Genomic DNA, 22,093 nt, shown 5'->3' on the forward strand with positions numbered 1-22,093 from the left:
CAGGTTTGTTTACCCACATTGTAATGGTGTAGTTTTGTTCTTTGACCACTTTCCCAACCATATCGCCTTAGTCTTTTTTACACTGATTTAATTTTAAGCCTGAAATGACTCCAAAGTTATTGACTATGTTAAGATAATTTTCTACTGAAATAACATCTGCACAAAATAAGTTAGTATCATCTGCAAATTGACTAATTTTAACTTCATTTCCAAATAAATTAATCCCATTGATTTCCGTTGTCTGGCGAAGCTTGTTAGATAATATTTCTGCGCTCAATATGAAAAGATATGGGGAAAGCGGGCAGCCTTGCCTAACCCCTCTTGTTGGTTTAATCCAATTGGTGGTAAAGCCATTATTCAATACCGTACTTTCGATATTTGTATAAAAAATTCTAATCCATCTTTTGACATTATCGCCAAAGTTGAAGAGATCTAATACCTTCATTATGAATTGCCATTCCAAGGTGTCAAAGGCTTTCTTAAAGTCCAGTGATACCAGAATGCCCCCTTTCTTTTCCGACATGGTGGACTCCATTACATCATTTATCAGGCGTATATTTTCTCCAATATAATTATAACGACCTTTCATGAATCCGGTTTGATCGGAGTGAACTAATTTTGGAAGTACTGATTCTATTCTTTTGGCTAACGCTTTAGATGCAATCCTATAATTAATGTTGAGTAAGGTTATAGGTCTCCAATTCTGAATGTCTAGTAGGTCAGAGTCTTCTTTAGGTATCAAAGTAATTACACCTCTTCGCTGTGAAATGGAGAGTTCTCCATCTTCAAAGGCTTGATTAAGGCTTTGGATCAGATCAAGTCCTATTAAGTCAAAGACATGTTTATAGAACTCAGCGGTGAATCCGTCTTCACCTGGAGATTTATTATCTTCAAAAGATTCTAGTATCCTTTTACACTCCTCCAAGGTAAAAATCCCTTCCATTTGTTCCTGTTCTTCGTTACTAAGTTCTGGGATTTCAATTTCCCGAATAAATTCATCAAAAGCTTCTTGGGTCACAGTTGTTTTAGAGCTGTAAAGGTCCTCATAGAATTTCTCTATTTGTTGTAAGATTTTAACCTCTTCTTTTATTGTTACGTTATCGCTAGTTTGAAGTTCGGTTATTGTCTTCCTATTATAGTTTCGCTTTTCTAAATTAAAGAAATATTTAGTCGGCCGCTCTCCTTTCTCTACCCACCTGCATTTCGATCGGAAAATTGCAGCGCGCCCTTTTTCTTCGTATATTGATTGAAACTCTGTTTTAAGGTTGTCGTACTCATTTAGCGTATTCTCTATATCTGATAAATTATCGCTGTTACATATTTCATGGTCTAGCTCTTCCAGTCGCTTGGAGATTTGTACTTCCCGTTTTAAAGCAGCTCTCGCTTTTCTTTTAGCAAAAGAGATGGTGTTGTCACGAATTTCCATTTTAATTAATTCCCATACTAGTCTTTTGTCTTTCAAAGATGCATACTTCTCACGTAATCGAGGGATAAGATCGCGGATTTTAAATATATAACTGTCATCTTTCAGTAAGGTGTTATTGAACTTCCAGAATCCTGGTCCCCTTGGAGAATTGTTTGGTAATGACAAACAAAGAAAAACTGTTTTATGATCTGGTGCTATTGAATTAGTAATTCCGATGCTTTTAACATGTTTTGTCAAGTTCTTTGCAATTAAAATAAAATCCAATCTAGATTTGACGTTTAAAGCTTTGGATACATATGAATATATATTCAAATTGGGGTGATGAACTCTTTGTATATCTATTAGATCAAAAATTTCCATTGTCATAAGAAGAAGCTGATTGAAATGTGATGGTTTCCATGGTGTTCCGCCTTTTTTGTCTTTTTTTGATAGCGTGCAATTCCAGTCACCTCCAACAACAAGGTTTGTCAATTCCGATTTGTCGATGATACAATTATTAAGCTCTTGTATAAATTCTAGTTGTTCGGATGGATTATTTGGTGCGTAAATATTACAGAATGACATTTTTAAACCATTGATATTGACTGTAATGAGAGTAATTCTTCCTGTTTTGTCACTAAATGAGCAGTCTACCCTATAATTAGTCGATGGATCTATTAATATGCAAGTGCCTTTGCTATGTCGGGACCCATGGGAAAAATACATTTTGCCTCCCCATTCGTTTTGCCAAGTTGTTTCGTCATTTAGTTCAGAATACGTTTCTTGGAGAAAATAAATACTTGCTTTCCGATCTTTTAAATATGTAAAGATGCTCCTTCTTTTAGTTTGATCGTGTATTCCCCTTACGTTTAGTGAAATTACTTTACATCTTGAATTGTTTTGCATTTGAATGTAATTGTAGAAAAAGAAATCACGCAAAAATAAAACCAAAAACAAACACTTATGAATACAAAAAGTAAACTAACGAAAAAATAAACGGAGATAAAGCTTTCGCTTCGCCTTCTCAGTCCCCTTAGAGACTTCCCTCATGTTTAGACTATGGATATAATAAATGTAATTCAACCTGCCAGCAACGCTTATCTACTTAAAGTTCATCTAAATCATCTTCTGTATTAATTCGTAACGGCCTACCCTCAGGTGAAGTCTTGACAAAGATTTTCCCGTCTACAGTCCACACTCCTTTCAAAATTCCATCTTGCTTCATGTCGTTCGCCATTCGCACCAGGTTTCGGCGATGCGCCGTCAAATTTTCATTGATGAAGATTCGGTTCGAGGATGGTCTTGCCGTTGCCGGAGCACTTGGGAACAGCTGCGAACCGCTGATATTCTTTAGTTTAACTCGTTGCTTGTAGAGTGCCCTCTTCACCTTATGGCTTATAAATCTCACTATGATAGGATTCGACTTTTTCCGTTTAATCCTGTGACAGATGTCGATATCTTCTCGCTTCACGTCGACGTTCAAGACCTGTGCGACTTTCAAAACCGCTTCCTCGTCGTCACAAATATTTTCTGGAATACCTTCAATCTCTAGAGAGTTTTTCCTTGTGTACTGTTCTAACGCGTCCATATTTTCATAAAGATCGTCATTTTCGACTTCAAGTTCTTTGACTCGATTCTTGGTCGCTTGCAATTCGGTTTTGAGCTGTGCGTTGTACTTGAGTGCTGCGTTCAATGATTCCTTAGCAGTTTTTAGTTCCGATTCCTGTTGCTTGAAAGAGGTTTTTAATTCTGCAACTTCCCTAGAAAGGTTGTTCATTGACTTCTGGATATCTTTTAGTAATGCGTGGATGTCCGCTAGGTCTGGTTGGACGTCCTCGCGCTCCTCTGAGTCTTCAGGTTCGAAATCGGTGGACGCCATGTTGACACGTTTTGGTTCTGCAGTTTCGTCGTCCGTGGATCCTCTTTCACCACGTTTGTTCTTACGGCCTGACTTTACAGGAGGCATATTTTTTGAACAATTTTCATGCTGTAGATAGGTTTTTTCGTCTGAAATTGAGTAATTCGAGGGAAGAGGTCTCCCTTCACAGAAAAACGTGGCCGTCTTCGGCCAGTCCGCGCATGCTCTCCCCTGTCATGCATTATCAGTTGCTTTTATCCTTATTCAGTTGTATTGGTTTGGGCTGAAATGTCCAACTTCAATTCACGCTTGTAATCTTTCTTCTTTACGAGCCGTCGCGTAACAAAATCCACGATTGGTAGCTTTCAGTTGTTTCGTAAAGCCTCTCTTGTGCTGTACAAACGTTCAATTCCTAGTACTTTGATTTACATACTTATAACTTTCGTTAAATCGGTCAAACTTTTCATGAATCGTTATGTTTTTGCTCGATTTTTTCTCTCTCAAACACTCCGACATCGGGCGCCATTTTGTTTTGGCGCGCTTTCCGACTTTCCTGTCAATCAATTTAAGTTCAACTTTCTGCACTCAATTTCAACTTTTTGCACTCAATTTCAACTTTCTGCACTGTTTGGGATTAATTGACGTGCTCTCAGCCAATGAGCATGCAGACAATTTTGTATGTATATTATTAGAAGTAAAACTACTCATGTCTAGATAAAACCGCATGGTCTTGATTGACATAATAGAAAAGTGGGCGATGTGATTGGCCAGCCCGAATAGTGCATCATACTCTAGAAGACCATTTGACCTTTGAATGTAACTCAAGAGTGATAGTCTTGCAGCATATTGCGTGACGGATCTGCATATTTGAATGGAGTGATCTTATGACTTCTCTGAACTCCTTTCATGGTTGACACATTAACTTTAATTTATATTACTTATATGACTGGATTTATGAAAACCAGGTTAGTGAAATTTTCACCGTTGTAAGCGCAAATCGCCGTTAAAGTAGACGATATTAAAACTAAAGTGAATGTCAGTCTTTTTTCACTCCTCCTCTCTCTTTTCTACCTTTCAGCGCTGTAGTTCCTTTTTTTCCCCCTTTCTCGGCATGTTTTTAGGCCATATAGCAGTGTAATGTACTTGGTCAAAAACACTCAGGTCACCGGCTTTTCTTTGACCACATTTTCATAAATCCTTTTCTTTTCATAAAACCTTTTATTTGACCACGTTTTCATAAATCCAGTTATATGTTGCCAGTGAATGTCACATGTGAGAGCGGAAGGGCAGGAATTCACTCCAGACGCATAGAAAATGATTCATTGTAACTCGAGAGGCCTATTCTTGACCTTTCCGGTTATACTTTGGCAATAATTATAAATTGGCATTTATATTACATATAAATTTGCTCAAATATTTCTGGAACTCCGCCGTTCAACGACGCCTTTTGCACTAAGAAGCAACCTCTGGCTTGTGTAAAAACTAATTTGGTCTATTATTATATCTATCTAGGGCTTCTGGGCTTTTTCTTTGCTGAACTTAAGAATAATACATTTTTCGTGCCAATATATGCCTATTCTCAGGGCTATGTTTTCACCACCTCTAGCAAGCCAGCCATTCAATACCTGACCCTAGGCTTCCTAGGGCTATTAGGTCTATGACTCAGCTACCTGGCACAACCTTCCACATTTTTCCAAAATGCCAGAAAACCACCCAAAATCACTGCAAAGTACTGAAAATAAATAAAAAATGTACTTTAAACTCGTAAAAATGTAAAAACAATTCCATTTAAGTTGATTTTTTCGACTCCTCTGCTTGTTTACAAGCAAAATGAAGGAGAATAGTGGTTAAGTTGGGTAATCTGGAACCGGAAGGAACAACATTCTTGTTAACTCTCAAGGGACTATTTTAATTTCTCAAGGGAATACTTTCCGCTGTGGGTGATCAAAGTGCGTGACTTGTAAAGTGTCACTCTATAGTTGTGCTTCAACGCTTCCGTTATTGTAGAAAAAACGTGACTTGTCAGATTTACAAACGTTATATAACAATTAAAAACGTGAGCGAAGTTTAAAACGATTAAGAACGCAATTTGTACTGGTACAAGTCTTTCACACACTAAAACGTTGCTAATAGTTAACCAAAGGGAACTCATTGCGTGACAATTGATTATTTCTGCTGAGTTGCACAACTTAGAATTGCAACATTATGATTCAATGCAGGTGTGAATTGATATTTACAAGTGTTTTTGTAGCCTGTTGTGAAATTTTTTCCGGTGGAAGTAGTAAACACTAAAAGTTTTTGCTTCTGTTCAGAAGTTAATGCATCGCCATTAGAAAAAAACAGCAACTGTTTTACTGGAAATGTAGTCGTTAGAAATGACATATGTAGCCGTAAGGTAAAGAATAACGAGAGGAGAAGCGGCTTTTGGTAATATCCAAACGAAAATTTACTTCTCAATGTGGGGTTAAGATTGCGTGACGAGACAAAAGGTAACTCTGTCGTGCGTAACCTTTATCGGGAACCCTGCATTAAGCGAGTAGAAATATTTCTAACTCGAAAGGAAACAACTATTTCGATTAAAGGCAAGCGTCAAAGTTTACCATTTTTAACCAAGCCAAAGTATATGACTCGCAATGCGCCCAGCCGTCGCGACTGACAAATACAGCATTTCCTCCGCGAAAATAAAAAAAAATGCTTGAACTGAAAGACGTTTGAATTCTTCCATGATATGTTCGAACAACAATGCCCAGTATAAACCTTCTACTCATACTAACTTCATGCAAAAAAGTCGATATCTCGAAGAGAGCTTTGATTATTAACAAAAACACGCAAAATTACGAATTTGGGCAAACATGCCTGTCAAAATGTTCCTGACACATCATCCAACCCTACCAAATTGTTGCCAGATAAATTTTAGGAAAACTCAGAAAGTTTGGCAGCGTTTGGTTAAATCTTAAAAAAAGTTATAAAAGTTCAAAGTCAGCGCGGGCCTCAAAAGCCCCCAACCGAATAGGGTTAAGACGGAATCCACTAGGAAGTCGAGTAATATTTATTAAAGTTGGACAAAAATCAAGTACCAGAATAATTAAAATCCTATTGCGTTATTTCCTACCGTTAATAAAAGGTAAAGATGTAAGTAATTATCCGTGATAACACCAACAATAATTTCTTATCAGAGTCTGAGAAAATGAATTTCAAAGTTCACAAGGTATAGACAAAATCTCACGTGTAGCTATTTTGTAAATTCGTCTTAAGCGATTCAGTGGAATTCAGCGGAACTTCGAAATTTGTTTTCGATGTTTGGTGTTGTTAGAAAAGATTTCTTTTGATAAGATATTTGAAGCAGTAACAAAAAAGTTTGCAATAAGGTGGAAATAATTCTGGTACAACAATTTCTGATCAGAGTCTGAGAAAATGATATTCAAAGTTCATAAGCTATGGGCAAAAGCTCACATATTTTAAGCGTTTCATGGGAATTCAGTGAAACTTCGAAATTTGTTTTCGATGTTTGGTGTTGTTAGAAAAGATTTCTTTCAATAAGGTACTTGAAGCAGTAACACAAAAGCTTGCAATCATGTGTAAATAGTTTTGGTACATAATTTTGTCCAATAACTACTCGAAGTCCTGGCGGATTTCCTCTTAAAGCTTCATTTAAAAAGTCATTCAGTCAGTCGGGTGACCAATATATGCAAAATGGGTTGCAACAGGAAAATCGACTGTTTATTATTACTTGCAGTACTAATAAATAAAATTGTTTGAATTGATCTGTCTTTTAGCTGTTTGTCAGGATAGCTTAGGGTTAGAAAACTATACGATTCCTGACTCCTCGATCACCGCTTCAAGCACGTATTTGCCCGGTACAACCTGGCATATCCCAGGAAACGGAAGACTTCATTTCAAGAGTATTTCTGGACGTTATGGAGCCTGGTCAGCTGGCAATAAGCACGATAACAGTTGGTTTCAGGTGGATTTCGGACGTTCTGTTAAAGTGACGATGGTTGCCACTCAAGGAAGACAAGATCTTGATCAATGGGTGACAGAGTACCGTGTGTCATACAGCAATGACGGGATCTCTTTCCAAGACTATGAGGAAGGAGGTTATGTCAAGGTACTTTTTGCTTCCAAATGTAGTGTATTGTTGGTTATAATGTATTCATTCGATCAAACGCCTCCCTCCAATAAACACCACACATAAGGGCAGAGATATTAATAAACGCCGCCATCTAATAAATGCCCACATCATGATGCGCGTTTATTCCAATAATAGAGTCCAAAAGCAAAGCAGTAATAATCAAGTAATATTTTTCTTCATCGTAACAATGTTTCAAGATATTGAAAACATATTTTCAGACAAGCACTAAAACACTTTTTTGTTTTTGAAAATTCAAATGTTCAGTTACCATACTATTGTTATCAAGAACTAAATTTTATTTTTAAAAAACGCGGCCCTCGTATAAACGCCGCCCTTGAATAAACGCCGCCCTCGAATCACGAAAAATGTAATAAACGCCGCGGCGTTTAATCGAATAAATACGGTAGTTTATTTTGTTCATCATGTCATTGTTTCGTACGTTCTTCCATTTATTGCATGATTACTTACAGTAATAAGGTAATTAGGTAGCTAGGCATATGTTAATTAATTAATTGGTAATTGATTAATTGTCAAGGTTGTAGGTCAAATTCTAGACATATTGGAATAACTTACTTTCTTACTTATAAAATTAATCAATTAATTAATTAATCGATTAGATCAATTAATTACTCTATTCAGTTGTTATTGTCAGTAAGTAAGTAGGGAGGTACTATTTTTCAATTTTTAATATATGATTAATTAATTGGTAAAATAACTTATTTATGTAGTTAGAAGGGAAGTAAGTTTCATTGTTCTTCAATTTTTAATTGTTTTGATTGATTAGTTAATAAATTAATTACGTTGTTCATGGTGTATTTGATAAAATGCCTTAAAAGATGTGATTTTAACTTTAAAACATATCAGGTTTAACATCTGTGTTTACTTGTTTCTACTTTAAGATATTTGACGGTAACACTGATCGAGATACAATTGTCAGAAACAAGCTACAGAATCCCATAATCACCCGCTACATCCGAATCAAACCAATTAGTTACCATGGTTGGATTTCCTTAAGAGCTGACTTCTATAATTGTACTCCAGGTAAGGAGATGTCAAAGTTGTAGTTCTGTCGTTTTTTGGCTTCCAGTACTACAAAATGAAATTGTTTGAATTGATCTGTCTTTAGCTGTTTGTCAGGATAGCTTAGGGTTAGAAAACTATACGATTCCTGACTCCTCGATCACCGCTTCAAGCACGTATTTGCCCGGTACAACCTGGCATATCCCAGGAAACGGAAGACTTCATTTCAAGAGTATTTCTGGACGTTATGGAGCCTGGTCAGCTGGCAATAAGCACGATAACAGTTGGTTTCAGGTGGATTTCGGACGTTCTGTTAAAGTGACGATGGTTGCCACTCAAGGAAGACAAGATCTTGATCAATGGGTGACAGAGTACCGTGTGTCATACAGCAATGACGGGATCTCTTTCCAAGACTATGAGGAAGGAGGTTATGTCAAGGTACTTTTTGCTTTCCAAATGTAGTGTATTGTTGGTTATAATGTATTTATTCGATTAAACGCCTCCCTCCAATAAACGCCACACATAAGGGCAGAGATATTAATAAACGCCGCCATCTAATAAATGCCCACATCATGATGCGCGTTTATTCCAATAATAGAGTCCAAAAGCAAAGCAGTAATAATCAAGTAATATTTTTCTTCGTCGTAACAATGTTTCAAGATATTGAAAACATATTTTCAAACAAGCACTAAAACATTTTTTTGTTTTTGAAAATTCAAATGTTCAGTTACCATACTATTGTTATCAAGAACTAAATTTTATTTTAAAAAAACGCGGCCCTCGTATAAACGCCGCCCTCGAATAAACGCCGCCCTCGAATCACGAAAAATGTAATAAACGCCGCGGCGTTTAATCGAATAAATACGGTAGTTTATTTTGTTCATCATGTCATTGTTTCGTACGTTCTTCCATTTATTGCATGATTACTTACAGTAATAAGGTAATTAGGTAGCTAGGCATATGTTAATTAATTAATTGGTAATTGATTAATTGTCAAGGTTGTAGGTCAAATTCTAGACATATGGGAATAACTTACTTTCTTACTTACTAAATTAATTAAGGTGGCCCGCGGGTAAATCCAGGAGCGGAGGTGCTATTTTTCAAATCTAATTTTGGGAATGAAAACCGTTACCGATTTCTCTGATTTTTGGTAGTCATAATAACAAATGTTCAAATTTTATAAAGCTTTACCTTTTAAAGCCCAAAATATTAACAGTTGCGAGAAATAAGCACTTTATGAAAACCTATTTTTCGAAAAAATGCGAATATTTTCAAAACGCGAAGATAGATTTTTTTCTAATTAAGGTCAATTACTTCAAGTAAACCTAGGTTTCATGTGACCAAGTTTCAACTAAATCGGCTTGGTACAAATTGCTGTACAGTTGACTGTTTATTTTTCGCATCAAAAGATTGTAATTGGATATTTTCGCCAGCCATTACAGCAATGCTTAATTAATGCTACGATCACTTCTGTCATTTGAAAGCTCAATATCCCCTAAAAAGTTGCTGAAAAATCTGAAACGATCGGAAACTTTCCGCAAAAGTTATAATCAAATGAAGCATAAGTGGTTTACGGTGCGAAAATTGCAAATTAGAAAAATTCAATCTTTTTCGAATTAAAAAAAATCCACCGATTTCTTTTCTTTTAATTTTTAGTATGCAAAAAACCAACATATAAGCAAACACCATCATTTAGTTTCGAGCGTGAAGTCTCGATGAAACTCGTCAAATTTGGCTCTTCAAGATAGCTACCTCTCGTCCTTCAGTTCAAAGCGCTTTGGAAACCCCTCAACTAACAGTAAATTATTCAAACCTGACGCATTCCCAAGAGTATTTTGCTCTCAAAGACACTCATTGCACAAAGAAATGCACAAATGGAAGCAAAGCTTGATTTTCATTATAATTACAAAATACTCTTGGGAATGCGTCAGGTTTGAATAATTTACTGTTTGGTGAGGGGTTTCCAAAGCGCTTTAAACTGAAAGACGAGAGGTGGCTATCTTGACGAGCCCAATTCGCCGAGTTTCATCGGGACTTCACGCTCGAAATTAGATAATAGCGTTTGTTTATATGTTGGATTTTTGCATACTAAAAAATAAAAGAAAAAAAAATCGGTAGATTTTTTTTAATTGGAAAAATATTGAATATTTCTTAGTTTACAATTTACGAACCGTAAACAACTTATACTTCATTTGTTTATAACTTTTGCCGAGAGTTTCCGATCGTTTCAGATTTTTCAGCAGTGTTTTAGGTGGTATTGAGCTTTCAAATGACAGAAGTGATCTTAGCATTAATTCAGCGTTGTTGCAATAGCTGGCGAAAATACCCAACAACAATATTTTGATGCGAAAATTCAACAGTCAACTGTAGAGCAGTTTCTACCCAGCCGATTTAGTTGAAACTTGCTCACACGAAACCTAGGATAACTTGAACTTATTGACAATAATTAGAAAAAAATATATCTTCGCGTTTTGAAAATAATCGCATTTTTTCGAAAAATCAGTTTTTCATAAAGTGCTTTTTTCTCGCAAATGTTTATTTTGTTTGCTCTAAAATTAAAAGCTTTATAAAATTTGGACATTTCTTATTTCGATTGCCAAATATCATAGAAATCGGCCTACGTTTACGTGCTTAAAATTTGACTTAAAAAAAAGCACCTTCGCTCCCAGAAATACCCGCGGGCCACCTTAATTAATTAATCGATTAGATCAATTAATTACTCCATTCAGTTGTTATTGTCAGTAAGTAAGTAGGGAGGTACTATTTTTCAATTTTTAGTATATGATTAATTAATTGGTAAAATAACTTATTTATGTAGTTAGAAGGGAAGTAAGTTTCATTGTTCTTCAATTTTTATTTTTTTTTGTTTGATTAGCTAATAAATTAATTACATTATTCATGGTGTATTTGATAAAATGCCTTAGAAGATGTAATTTTAACTTTAAAACATATCAGGTTTAACATCTGTGTTTACTTGTTTCTACTTTAAGATATTTGACGGTAACACTGATCGAGATACAATTGTCAGAAACAAGCTACAGAATCCCATAATCACCCGCTACATCCGAATCAAACCAATTAGTTACCATGGTTGGATTTCCTTAAGAGCTGACTTCTATAATTGTACTCCAGGTAAGGAGATGTCAAAATTGTAGTTCTGTCGTTTTTTGGCTTCCAGTACTACAAAATGAAATTGTTTGAATTGATCTGTCTTTTAGCTGTTTGTCAGGATAGCTTAGGGTTAGAAAAATATTCGATTCCTGACTCCTGGATCACGGCTTCAAGCACGTATTTGCCCGGTTTAACCTGGCATATCCCAGGAAACGGAAGACTTCATTTCAAGAGTATTTCTGGACGTTATGGAGCCTGGTCAGCTGGCAATAATCGCAACAACAGTTGGTTTCAGGTGGATTTTGGACGTTCTGTTAAAGTGACGATGGTTGCCACTCAAGGAAGACAAGATTTTGATCAATGGGTGACAAAGTACCGTGTGTCATACAGTAATGACGGAATCATTTTCCAGGATTATGAGGAAGAAGGTCATGTCAAGGTACTTTTTGCTTTTCAAATCTAATGCATTGTTGATTGTACTGCATTTATTCGATTAAACGCCTCCCTCCAATAAACGCCACCCTCCAATAAACGCCGCACATTAGGGCACAAATATTAATAAACGCCGCACTCGGATAAAAGGCGCATCATAATGCGGCGTTTCTTCCAATAATAGAGTCCAAAAAGCAAAGCAGTAATAATCAAGTTTATAAAAGCCCTAAAAATATTTTTCTTCATTCTAACAATGTTTTAAGATATTGAAAATATATTTTCAGACAAGCACGAAAACATTTTTCTGTTTTTGAAAATTCAAATGTTCAGTTACCGTACTATTGTTAGCAAGAAATACATAAATAATAATAATGGATTGATGTGTGGAGAGAATGAACTCAGAAAAATTCTGAGTTTACAGATGGGACTCGAACCCACGACCTTCCGTACACTAGTCGGACGCTCTAACCACTGAGCTACTGAGAACTCTAATGGTGAGTAGTGGTCACTGCCCTCGAATAAACGCCGCACTCGAATCACGAAAAATTTAATAAACGCCGCGTCGTTTAATCGAATAAATACGGTAGTTTATTTTGTTCATTCATTATTTCGTACGATCTTCCATTTATTGATTGATTAATGACGGTAATAAGGTAAGTAGGTAGCTAGGCATATGTTAATAAATTAATTGGTAATTGATTGTAAGTCAAATTCTAGACATATGGGAATAAATTTCTTACTTACTTAATTTATTAGATCAGTTAATTACTCCATTCATTTGTTTCTGTCAGTAAGAAGGTAGGGAGGTACTATATTTCAATTTTTAATATATGATTAATTAAGGTAAGGATAAAAATAAGCGAAAATAAGCCACGACGTTTCGAACTCATCTTGAGTTCATTATCAAGTAGATATGAGTAAAATAACGGTCGAGTTAACTTTAAATGCAAATGAGGTGATAGAGTATATTAGAATATTTTAAAAGCAGTGTTTCGCGGTCAATAGCGTTCACAGTGTTAGTGCGTGCGGTATTTAATTAGGTAAATACTTTCGCACGTATCGAGTCCGCCTGCGTGTTTAGTGCTGGTTTTCTCTCGCGAATTAAAAGCATTTCGTTCACTAAACAATCCAGTTTCCCTTGGCATTTCTTTAAGATGGAAAACATATTTCTTATGTCAGGACTCTCGACACCGTGGATTTCTTTTAAGTGCTTGCCAATTACTTAAGTGCTTGCCAATTACTTTTTAAGTGCTTTACAATTACTAAAAGAAATCCACGGTGTCGAGAGTCCTGCCATAAGAAATATGTTTTCCGTCTTAAAGAAATGCCAAGGGAAACTGGATTGTTTAGTGAACGAAATGCTTTTAATTCGCGAGAGAAAACCAGCACTAAACACGCAGGCGGACTCGATACGTGCGAAAGTATTTACCTAATTAAATACCGCACGCACTAACACTGTGAACGCTATTGACCGCGAAACACTGCTTTTAAAATATTCTAATATACTCTATCACCTCTATTTGCATTTAAACTTAACTCGACCGTTATTTTACTCATATCTACTTGATAATGAACTCAAGATGAGTTCGAAACGTCGTGGCTTATTTTCGCTTATTTTTATCCTCAATTGTATATCGAAATGTTCTCTCATTATGATTAATTAATTGGGTAAAATAACTTATTTACGTAGTTAGAAGGGAAGATGTGTAAGTTTCATTGTTTTTCACTGTTTAATTTTTTATTGATTTATTAGTTAATAAATAAATTACATTTTTGTTGTCATAATATTCGCTAAAAAGGCAAAATATTATTTCCAAGCTAAAAAGTTATAAAATTTAAAAAGAAACCAAACGTTTTCTGTTGTCATCATCAGGGTGACAACAGATGATGACAACAGAAAACGTTTGGTTTCTTTTTAAATTTTATAACTTTTAAGCCTTGTAAATAATATAATTAATTTTTTCATGGTGTATTTGATATAATGCCTTAGAAGCTGTGCTTATCTGTTTCTACTTTAAGATATTTGACGGTAACACTGATCGAGATACAATTGTCAGAAACAAGCTACAGAATCCCATAATCACCCGCTACATCCGAATCAACCCAATTAGCTACCTTGGTTGGATTTCATTAAGAGCTGAATTCTATGGTTGTACTCCAGCAGGTAAGGAGATGTAAAAGTTGTAGTTCTGTCGTTTTTTGGCTTCTTTGTTGGTGGTTTTCATCCGATGTCGTTAGCTTAGCTTAATCCTCTTCGTTCTTTAATAAGCGGACAATACCTAATATATTCTCATATATTTCTCCCTTCGTTTGTTCATATAATCCCAATTATACGGGCAGGCAGCTTCTCGGCCCTGGTATAATTGGAATTTCTTACTTAGGTATTTAATCAAATATTTGTATTTATTATATAAACTAGAGTGAATTACCAGGATTTCTCTCACTGAGAAAAATCATCTTTTTACACCGAAAAAGATATGATATACCGTATTTACTCGATTAAACGCGGCCCTCGAATAAACGCCGCCCTCTATTAAACGCCGCATTTTAGAGCAGAAAAATTAATAAACGCCGCCCTCGAAAAAACGCTGCATCATCATGCGGCGTTTATTCGAATTATAGACTCAAACAGCAAATGCAGTAATTATCAAGTTTGAGCAAGCCTAAAAATAATTATTTTCCTTGATTGCAACAATGTTTTAAGATATTGAAAATGACTTTTGAGACAAGCAATACTCCATGCATATCCCTGTTTTTAAAGTACAATTGTTCAGTTACTATGCTATTCTTTGTAAGAAATAAATTGTATTTTAAATAAACGCCGCCCTCGTATAAACGCCGCCCTCGAATAAACGCCGCACTCGAATCACGAAAAATTTAATAAATGCCGAGGCGTTTATTCGAATAAATACGGTACTTCACATCTAAAGATATCAATTTCGACACGTTTGTTGACGAGTTTGCCATGTTTCAATGCTGAATGAGCCAAAGTTTATCGATATTAAGTCGAAACATCCTCGGATCTTCCTCGGTAGTCTTCGGAACAGTTCAATTTTGTACAGAGTTTTGATAAACAAAATTTAAATAAACAAAATAATTCATGGTTGCTTGGAGAAATGGAATTTCTCTTTGCGATCTTACGCAAACACAAAAATTACAATTTCATTATTTTACTATAGGTGGTTTTCACTGTCACGTCACTGTCACGCCGCGAAAAAATAAATCCAAAACTAATGGATAAAAAAAAAACAAGAATATTACAGGTTGTAGAAAACTACTATATTAGCTAGTTGTCCAAGTCTCAGGTCTGAACGTTATTCCGTACTCGAGTTATCCGTCAAAATGTCTCACGCAAATTTAGAGAGCACAGTATGGAATCGCCATGTTGGAGTCCAACTGCTTGGGCTCCAACATGGCCGCCGGAAATCAATGAAAACATCTGGCATTAAATTTTGCTACAAAAAGCAATCGGATCACCCTCGTGAACAAGTAAACATTCACATAAACACTTCTAGCAAAACCGCAACTGTTCAGATTGTTAAAAATCGCAAGATAAGGCATTTTTTAAAGAGGACGTGACAGCCCTCTGGCGGCCATCTTTGATCTCGTGTGGCGTAAAACTCCGAAATTCAAAATGCTCTATATTATAGACGGCGAATGTAATCTAGCTTAAAACCTTCAACAAGATAAATATTAAAGACATCTTATAGCCAGTGAAGGACAAAATATCAGGAGTCTTGCGATTCTGGGTTTTAGAATTTTGATGACGTCACGTGAAAACCAAGAATTATTCCCCTCCCCCCCCCTCCACCCCAAGCAATATACAGTACTTTCTTATTAAAATTTAAGGTTTTTGTCATCTAAAAATGCCGTATTAACTTTTATAGGTTGCAAGAAACCACTCGGAATGGAAAACGGCTTGATACCAAATTTTGCCATAACAGCCTCCTCCGGGGTTAATCCGGTTAATGCCAGGCTAAACTATAAGAGAGGATCTACAGGTGAAGGCCCTTCGCCATGGAGACCAGCACGGCAGGATCGCAGTCAGTGGCTTCAGGTCAATTTTGGAAAGGAGACGCAAGTTACGGGCATTGCAACACAGGGTTCTTACACGAGAGGTTATCGGGTAAAGAGTTACTCCCTGAGATACAGTAATAACGGATTATACTTTCAGCAATATCCGCCAGGATCAAAAAAGAAGGTGAAACATTTTTATTAATTCATAAGCCCATCATAGCCAAAGATTGATTTTTAGGGGTGCTTTCCATTTTGAAATTACGACCAGTCTAGTCGGACCAACTGGAACTGACCGAGCCAAACGAGTGAAACGATCTTCTCCATTTTGCATTGCTTTCCCCAGTACTCCGCGACTGTGAGAAGCTACTGAATGAAAGTAGGACAACAAAACAGTGCGTCTAAATGGAACGGTAACTTTCGGTCCGACCGCTCAAAGTGGATCACCTCCAGAGGTGGTCCCGAATATTCCGGTCAGACCGAACCGAGACAGACCTTTAAATTTGACTTCCGACCCACATTTTCGAAACATTTGGCCAATGGAAAGCATCCTAGTTCATCTGTCCTTGCATCATTTAGGCGGTGACGCCTATATGCTATGGCCCGGTGGACGGCCGTGTGAGGAGTGAAAGATTACTCCAACCGAGTAGCACTGGGAACTAGGCACTTTGTTGTTTACTCAGTTTCGGTACGCCATCTTTGATTGTCAATGAGTATGAATCAACTTTAAGAGCATCCATCGGCAAAACGCGTTTGATTTCTAACGTACAGTTAAATGGAGTTTTGGGGTCAGGGGAGAATGATGTACTGGATAATTGTGAGCTCGCTTAAAGAACTTTTTTACCGTTGTACGTGTATTCGAAGTCGGCATACGTGATGGCAGACTAAGTTGACTGATGTTGAATTTGACGAGTGAAGGCCGGTTAGTGTCATAACTTTTGAAACCTTTTCAAAAGGGAGACCGATGGCAGCAGTATCTTGATTAGATTGCAAAGGTGAGCTTTCTGAAATCATTGTTTGCTTTGACGTGCATTGTTGTCGATAATATTTATCTTTTCCCTTCGCGACCCGCCATCTTCCTTTTACTGCTTTTGATAATATTAATTCGGGTATTTATCTCAAGCCATTAAAAATAACACAGTGACGGTATCCGTATTCCTATATGCACGAGAAGCCAGAGTTCAGAAATAACTTCTACCCTATTGCTGATTTAGCTGATCTAAAATGTTTTGTTTGATAAGTTGCTTAAATGCATGTAAGTGATTCTAGTAAGCGGTGTTGACGTCATTACACTTCAGACCATTTCAATACGGAAATGTCACACAATCTTCAGTATCGACTAGGTGTGGAAATCAATCCTGGGCCTTTCTGTTGCTAAATGACGTAGTTCATAATGATTTAATGTATTTATCAGATTTTATCTTATAATACTGTAGGTTTGTAATGTATTGGAGGTTCGTTTTGTAGTCAAGGCAAATAAAAATTAAAATGAATAAGAAAAATGCAATTTCTGGGATCATTGTAAAGCGTCATCGCCTGTGCATGCATGTATGCGTGCCGGTTATTTATAGGAAAGTTGACTTAGCTATTGTTTTATTCAGACCTTTTCAGGAAACACAGTCAAGAACAGCGTCGTTATTAACGAGTTGGTCCCTACAATACGAACACAGTACATAAGAGTTACTCCTGAGTCTTGGCACATATACATAGCTTTGCGGTTAGAATTCTACGGCTGCCTAGCAAGTGAGCATTCTTACATTTAACACGTCCTTTTTATATATACAAACTAAAGTGAATTAACAGGATTTCTCTCGCTGGGAAAAATCATTTTTACACTTTCAAAGATATGGTATATTTCACATGTAGTTATATCGATTTCGTCACGTTTCCTGACGAGTTTCACAATTATTCCACGAGAGCGCGTTGGACATAAGATGGCAAACGAGGCGCGTAGCGATCTCTATGATATCCAACAAGCGCGAGTGGAATAATTTCTTTATTAAACACACCCAAAGAATTGCAACATTTGAGCTCCCCAGCTGTTTTCGTCCACGCGTATCGGCTACTATATTTGTGGTCAATGGCATATGAGCTCATATACCATTGCCTGTTAACCAATCAAAACACAGGAATTAAAATATACCATTGCTAGTATTTAATAAATAATGAATAAACCAAAGTTTATCGCCGGATATTAGTTGAAACAGCTTTGGATCTTCCTCGGAAATCTTCGGAAATTTTCGGAAAAAGGTCGGGAAATGTTCGTAAAAATCGTATGACCTTCGCAAAATCGTCAAAAACCTCGTTCTTAGTTGGCTCATAAAACAAACAAACAAATACATGGTTGCTTGGAGATATGAAATTTGCGCTTACCCGTGAGATGAAATTTTATATCTCCATGCAACCATGTATTAACCTCTATTTAACGTTCTACATTTAATGGAAGGCTACTCGATATCGTGCACTCCTGTTACTAGGCGACAAGTCACAGCGACAGGTCTCTGCTAACGATAACAGCCACAGTACTCTAAGACTCAATTTATTAGGATTTGTATGGGAATGAAACAATTTTGTTTTATGATGTATAAATTCGAACGTTTTATGAATAAATTTGACTTATACTGTTGCTGTGTCGTGTTCTTTCTTGTTTGCCAGCTCCGATCGAGCCAATTTGAAGTGAATTGGATGAGGTTTTGCTTTGCGAAATTTTGAACACGTGTACTTTATTAAAGATTCCCAAGGCTGGAAACTATTTTCGACAGTATCTCACTCGAAGCGAAATATCTTCCGTAAAATTGGTCAAATCGCTACAGAATTTCCAGCACCGTAATCTCCGGTAATTTCTCTTTCCTATCGTTGTCCCTTTGGTTCTGAGTGCCCTAGTGAAGCGTATAAAATTCTTCCAAAGTGCGATTTTTGATTTTCTTGTTATGCGCGGCCCATCAAACCACACACAAAATGGCGTCAGGAAGACAAAATTAACCTCAGCGGTGGAGGGGTAGGAAGTTATTGTTCCTTACTCCAAAATACGCTGTGAGACCCGGAGAGGTCGACTTTCTACCGGAAATAAAAACCGGAGTTTAAGAAATCACGTGCCGGTGATTTTCTATTTCCTGTAGAAAATCGACCTCTCCGGGTCTCACAGCGTATATTGGAGATAGTGACAATATTGCCATGCCCCTCCATCGCCGAGGTCAATTTTGTCGACCTGACGCCATTTTGTGTGTGGTTTGATGGGCCGCGCACAACAAGAAAAGCAATGATCGCACTTTGGAAGAATTTTATACGCTTCACTAGAGTACTCGGAACCAAAGAGAAATTACCGGAGATTACGGTGGTGGAAATTCTGTAGCGATTTGACCAATTTTACGGAAGATATTATGCTTCGAGTGAGATACTGTCGAAAATAGTTTGCAGCCTTGGGAATCTTTAAAAAAGTACACGTGTTCAAAATTTCGCAAAGCAAAAACTCATCCAATTCACTCCAATTCACTTTGGCGCGATCGGAGCTGGCAAACAAGAAAGAACACGACACAGCAACAGTGTAAGTCAAATTTATTCATAAAACGTTCGAATTTATACATCGTAAAACAAAATTGTTTCATTCCCATACAAATCGTTATAAATTGAGTCTTAGAGTACTGTGGCTCTTATCGTTAGCTTGGGCTGCCTGTGGTTCGGTGCACAAGCAGCGAATTTGGAAGTGTGATGAAGGGCGCTTTCCATTCGACCAAAAATTCTGGTTTGAGTTTCCGGAAAATTCCAGTGGCAAATGGAACAGCATTTTCCAACTTTTCCGGTTGACTGCACGGAAGGCAAAACAAAATTTGCATATGATCAGGTTGTGCGTCTAATATGGAAATTTCTACGGTGCATTAAATTAATGCTTTGTGGCCGGTTTCCTGCACATATAGTTCGATATTTTTGCACTGAAAATAAACGCCATGAATGACATCGTGGCCACAAATACAGGGACCTTTAAAAAGGCACACTAAAAGCAACGAAAACGTCGCCAACCCAAAAAGTTTAATGAGCAAAACAATGGCGAAGCCTACACGCGCGTTATAAATAATTATTTGTATATTTCTTTGCTGCCGCCTGCAAAACATCAACGAAAAACAACCGAGTTCACCTGAATTTTTTTGTTTGGAGTTTCAAGAATGCTTCCTTAACACATGTAACTGCTTTCAGCCGCACAAATCGCTAAATTTTCTGCCGAAGGAACATAGGCTGAGTGTAAAATGGTAGCTTTTTCCAAAATTTCCGGAAAAGAGGACAACCTCGCAAGGTAGACCCAAATTTTCGAAAACAATTTCCGGAAACTTTCAGTTCCATTTGATTTTGCTTCTGGAATTTCCGGGGTTTTCGGTTGAATGGTTCGCATTTCGGAAAGTCCACACTTTCCGGATTTTCTGGAAACTTTCCCAGGAAATTTCTGTACCATTCGTCCTTGTTCCGACATTTCCGGAATTTTTGGTCGAATGGAAAGCGCCCAATGTGAACTAGTTTTCCAATTAAAGATCGCGAAAATACATGACGCCCTCTTATTGGTTAATTTATATTTTGTCGCAGCGACTTGTCACAGAAGTGTGCACACGCTGCGACAAGGCTGCTTTCGCTCATTTTGACGCCGCGATCAGTCGCACGAATTCAAACTGGTTTAAATTTGCAGCGAGAAAATTCTGTCGCAGCGACAAAGATTGTCGCAAAAAATGCACAATGTCACACGAGGCAACATTTTGCAGTAACTTGTCTCCGCGACATGTTGCAGCGACTTGTCGCCTAGTGTGTCCCGACCTTGATAGTATAAAGGGCATAACATAAAGCGCTAAAGTGTAAAGGTTACTGCGCATGAATGAGCCTGTTCTTTGATCTTTCATCAGTCTCTTGCATTTTTGGATCAAAGATGGTTGGAATAATTTTTTTTTATCTGTGAAACCTTGTATGTTGAAATATCGTAGGTAAAAAAAATCATAGCTTTATAACAGCTTCCCCTTTGAAAAGAGTTTTAAAAGAGAAGTTCGCACGAAGTTTAAGGCATGAAATTGAACATTGCTGTATATATCTAGTGAATAAATACCAATTTCAAACCAAAAAAGAAAAACAATTTAAAAAAACCCTCTTTTTTCAGTTCTGGCAGAAAACGGTGCCTATTCTCACTGGAGTTCCTGGACTGAATGTTCTGCATCTTGTGGTGTTGGACTTCACTCACGGAACCGTTCTTGTACAAATCCGCCTCCTGGTCCTTATGGAAAGAACTGCTCACACCTAGGAAGTAACAACCAGACAGTAAAGTGCAACGGTGGAAAAAACTGTTCTTATTTGGAAAATAAAAATAAGACAGCAAATTGCAGCAGCGAAGAGAACTGCCGACTTCTTGAAAATAACACTCAGAAAGCAGAATGTAACAATTCAAGTTGTGCAGGTACAGAAGGTGTAAGGTGTTTCGTTTTGAGTTTAACTACTTTAATATCCCATTATAGGTCATTATAGAAGTTAAGATTCGCCGAACACTTGTTAATCTTCATGTAATTTATGGCCTACCTTGGTCTTATGAAAAATGTTTTTGTTCAGACCAAATAGTGTCACTTGCAACGGGGCGTTTTCTAGGCCTAGCCCAACCGTATTTGCTAAAGTAATATATAGGGACTTTCAAAAATTAAGCAAATCGCTACGCCTGGCCCTATAACGGTTGTCGTGATTAACAAGGTCTGGGGAGAGTAAAGCCTGGTTTTCACTAGCGACGCAAACAAAAGCGCAAGCACAAGCACAATCACGCAAAAAAGGACAAATTTTGATCCTTGTACTTGTGCTTGCCGCAAGCACAAGCACAACTATCAAAATGCAATACGCTTGTGCTTTTGCTTGAGTCGAAGCCGTTTTCACGGTGAAATAAGAGCTGTTATCCTTGCGCTTGTGCTTGCGTCGCTAGTGAAAACCAGGCTTAAGGCTCCCCAGCAAAATATAAATTAGCATGGGCTGAGATGTCGATGAATGCATCAGAAGATAAATACACTAAACCTGCACTTAGAGGCTAAGTACTGAGCGGACAATGTTTACAATCATTTTACTATTAATCGTTGGAGGTAAATAGTTAAATGTGCTCTAAGAAGTGTTATTT

General features: G+C 37.1%; 4 protein-coding genes across 4 annotated transcripts in view; 3 read left to right on the forward strand and 1 right to left on the reverse strand.

The window, feature by feature from the left end:
- The window catches only part of LOC144633375 (matrix metalloproteinase-9-like), a 51,189-nt gene that overhangs the window by 10,233 nt on the left and 18,863 nt on the right, over positions 1 to 22,093 (forward strand). The window lies entirely within an intron of this gene.
- LOC144633304 (uncharacterized) lies at positions 2,485 to 3,284 on the reverse strand. Its single transcript, XM_078492169.1, has one exon. The coding sequence runs from the start codon at positions 3,282 to 3,284 to the stop codon at positions 2,511 to 2,513; it is 774 nt and encodes a 257-aa protein (XP_078348295.1). The 3' UTR covers positions 2,485 to 2,510.
- On the forward strand, positions 7,258 to 14,136 carry LOC144632075 (lactadherin-like). The gene is made up of 6 exons (XM_078490680.1): positions 7,258 to 7,371; positions 8,295 to 8,436; positions 8,522 to 8,853; positions 11,406 to 11,547; positions 11,634 to 11,965; positions 13,978 to 14,136. The coding sequence occupies exons 1-6, from the start codon at positions 7,258 to 7,260 to the stop codon at positions 14,134 to 14,136; spliced, it is 1,221 nt and encodes a 406-aa protein (XP_078346806.1).
- Positions 7,258 to 21,748, forward strand: LOC144632074 (uncharacterized). Its single transcript, XM_078490679.1, has 9 exons — positions 7,258 to 7,371; positions 8,295 to 8,436; positions 8,522 to 8,853; positions 11,406 to 11,547; positions 11,634 to 11,965; positions 13,978 to 14,122; positions 15,846 to 16,159; positions 17,574 to 17,715; positions 21,104 to 21,748. Exons 1-9 carry the CDS (start codon positions 7,258 to 7,260, stop codon positions 21,463 to 21,465), a joined length of 2,025 nt encoding a protein of 674 aa, XP_078346805.1. The 3' UTR covers positions 21,466 to 21,748.

The sequence above is a fragment of the Oculina patagonica genome, chromosome 12 (assembly GCF_052425735.1).
Source record: "Oculina patagonica isolate OP01 chromosome 12, crgOcupat, whole genome shotgun sequence".
NCBI classification, from domain to species: Eukaryota; Metazoa; Cnidaria; class Anthozoa; order Scleractinia; family Oculinidae; genus Oculina; species Oculina patagonica.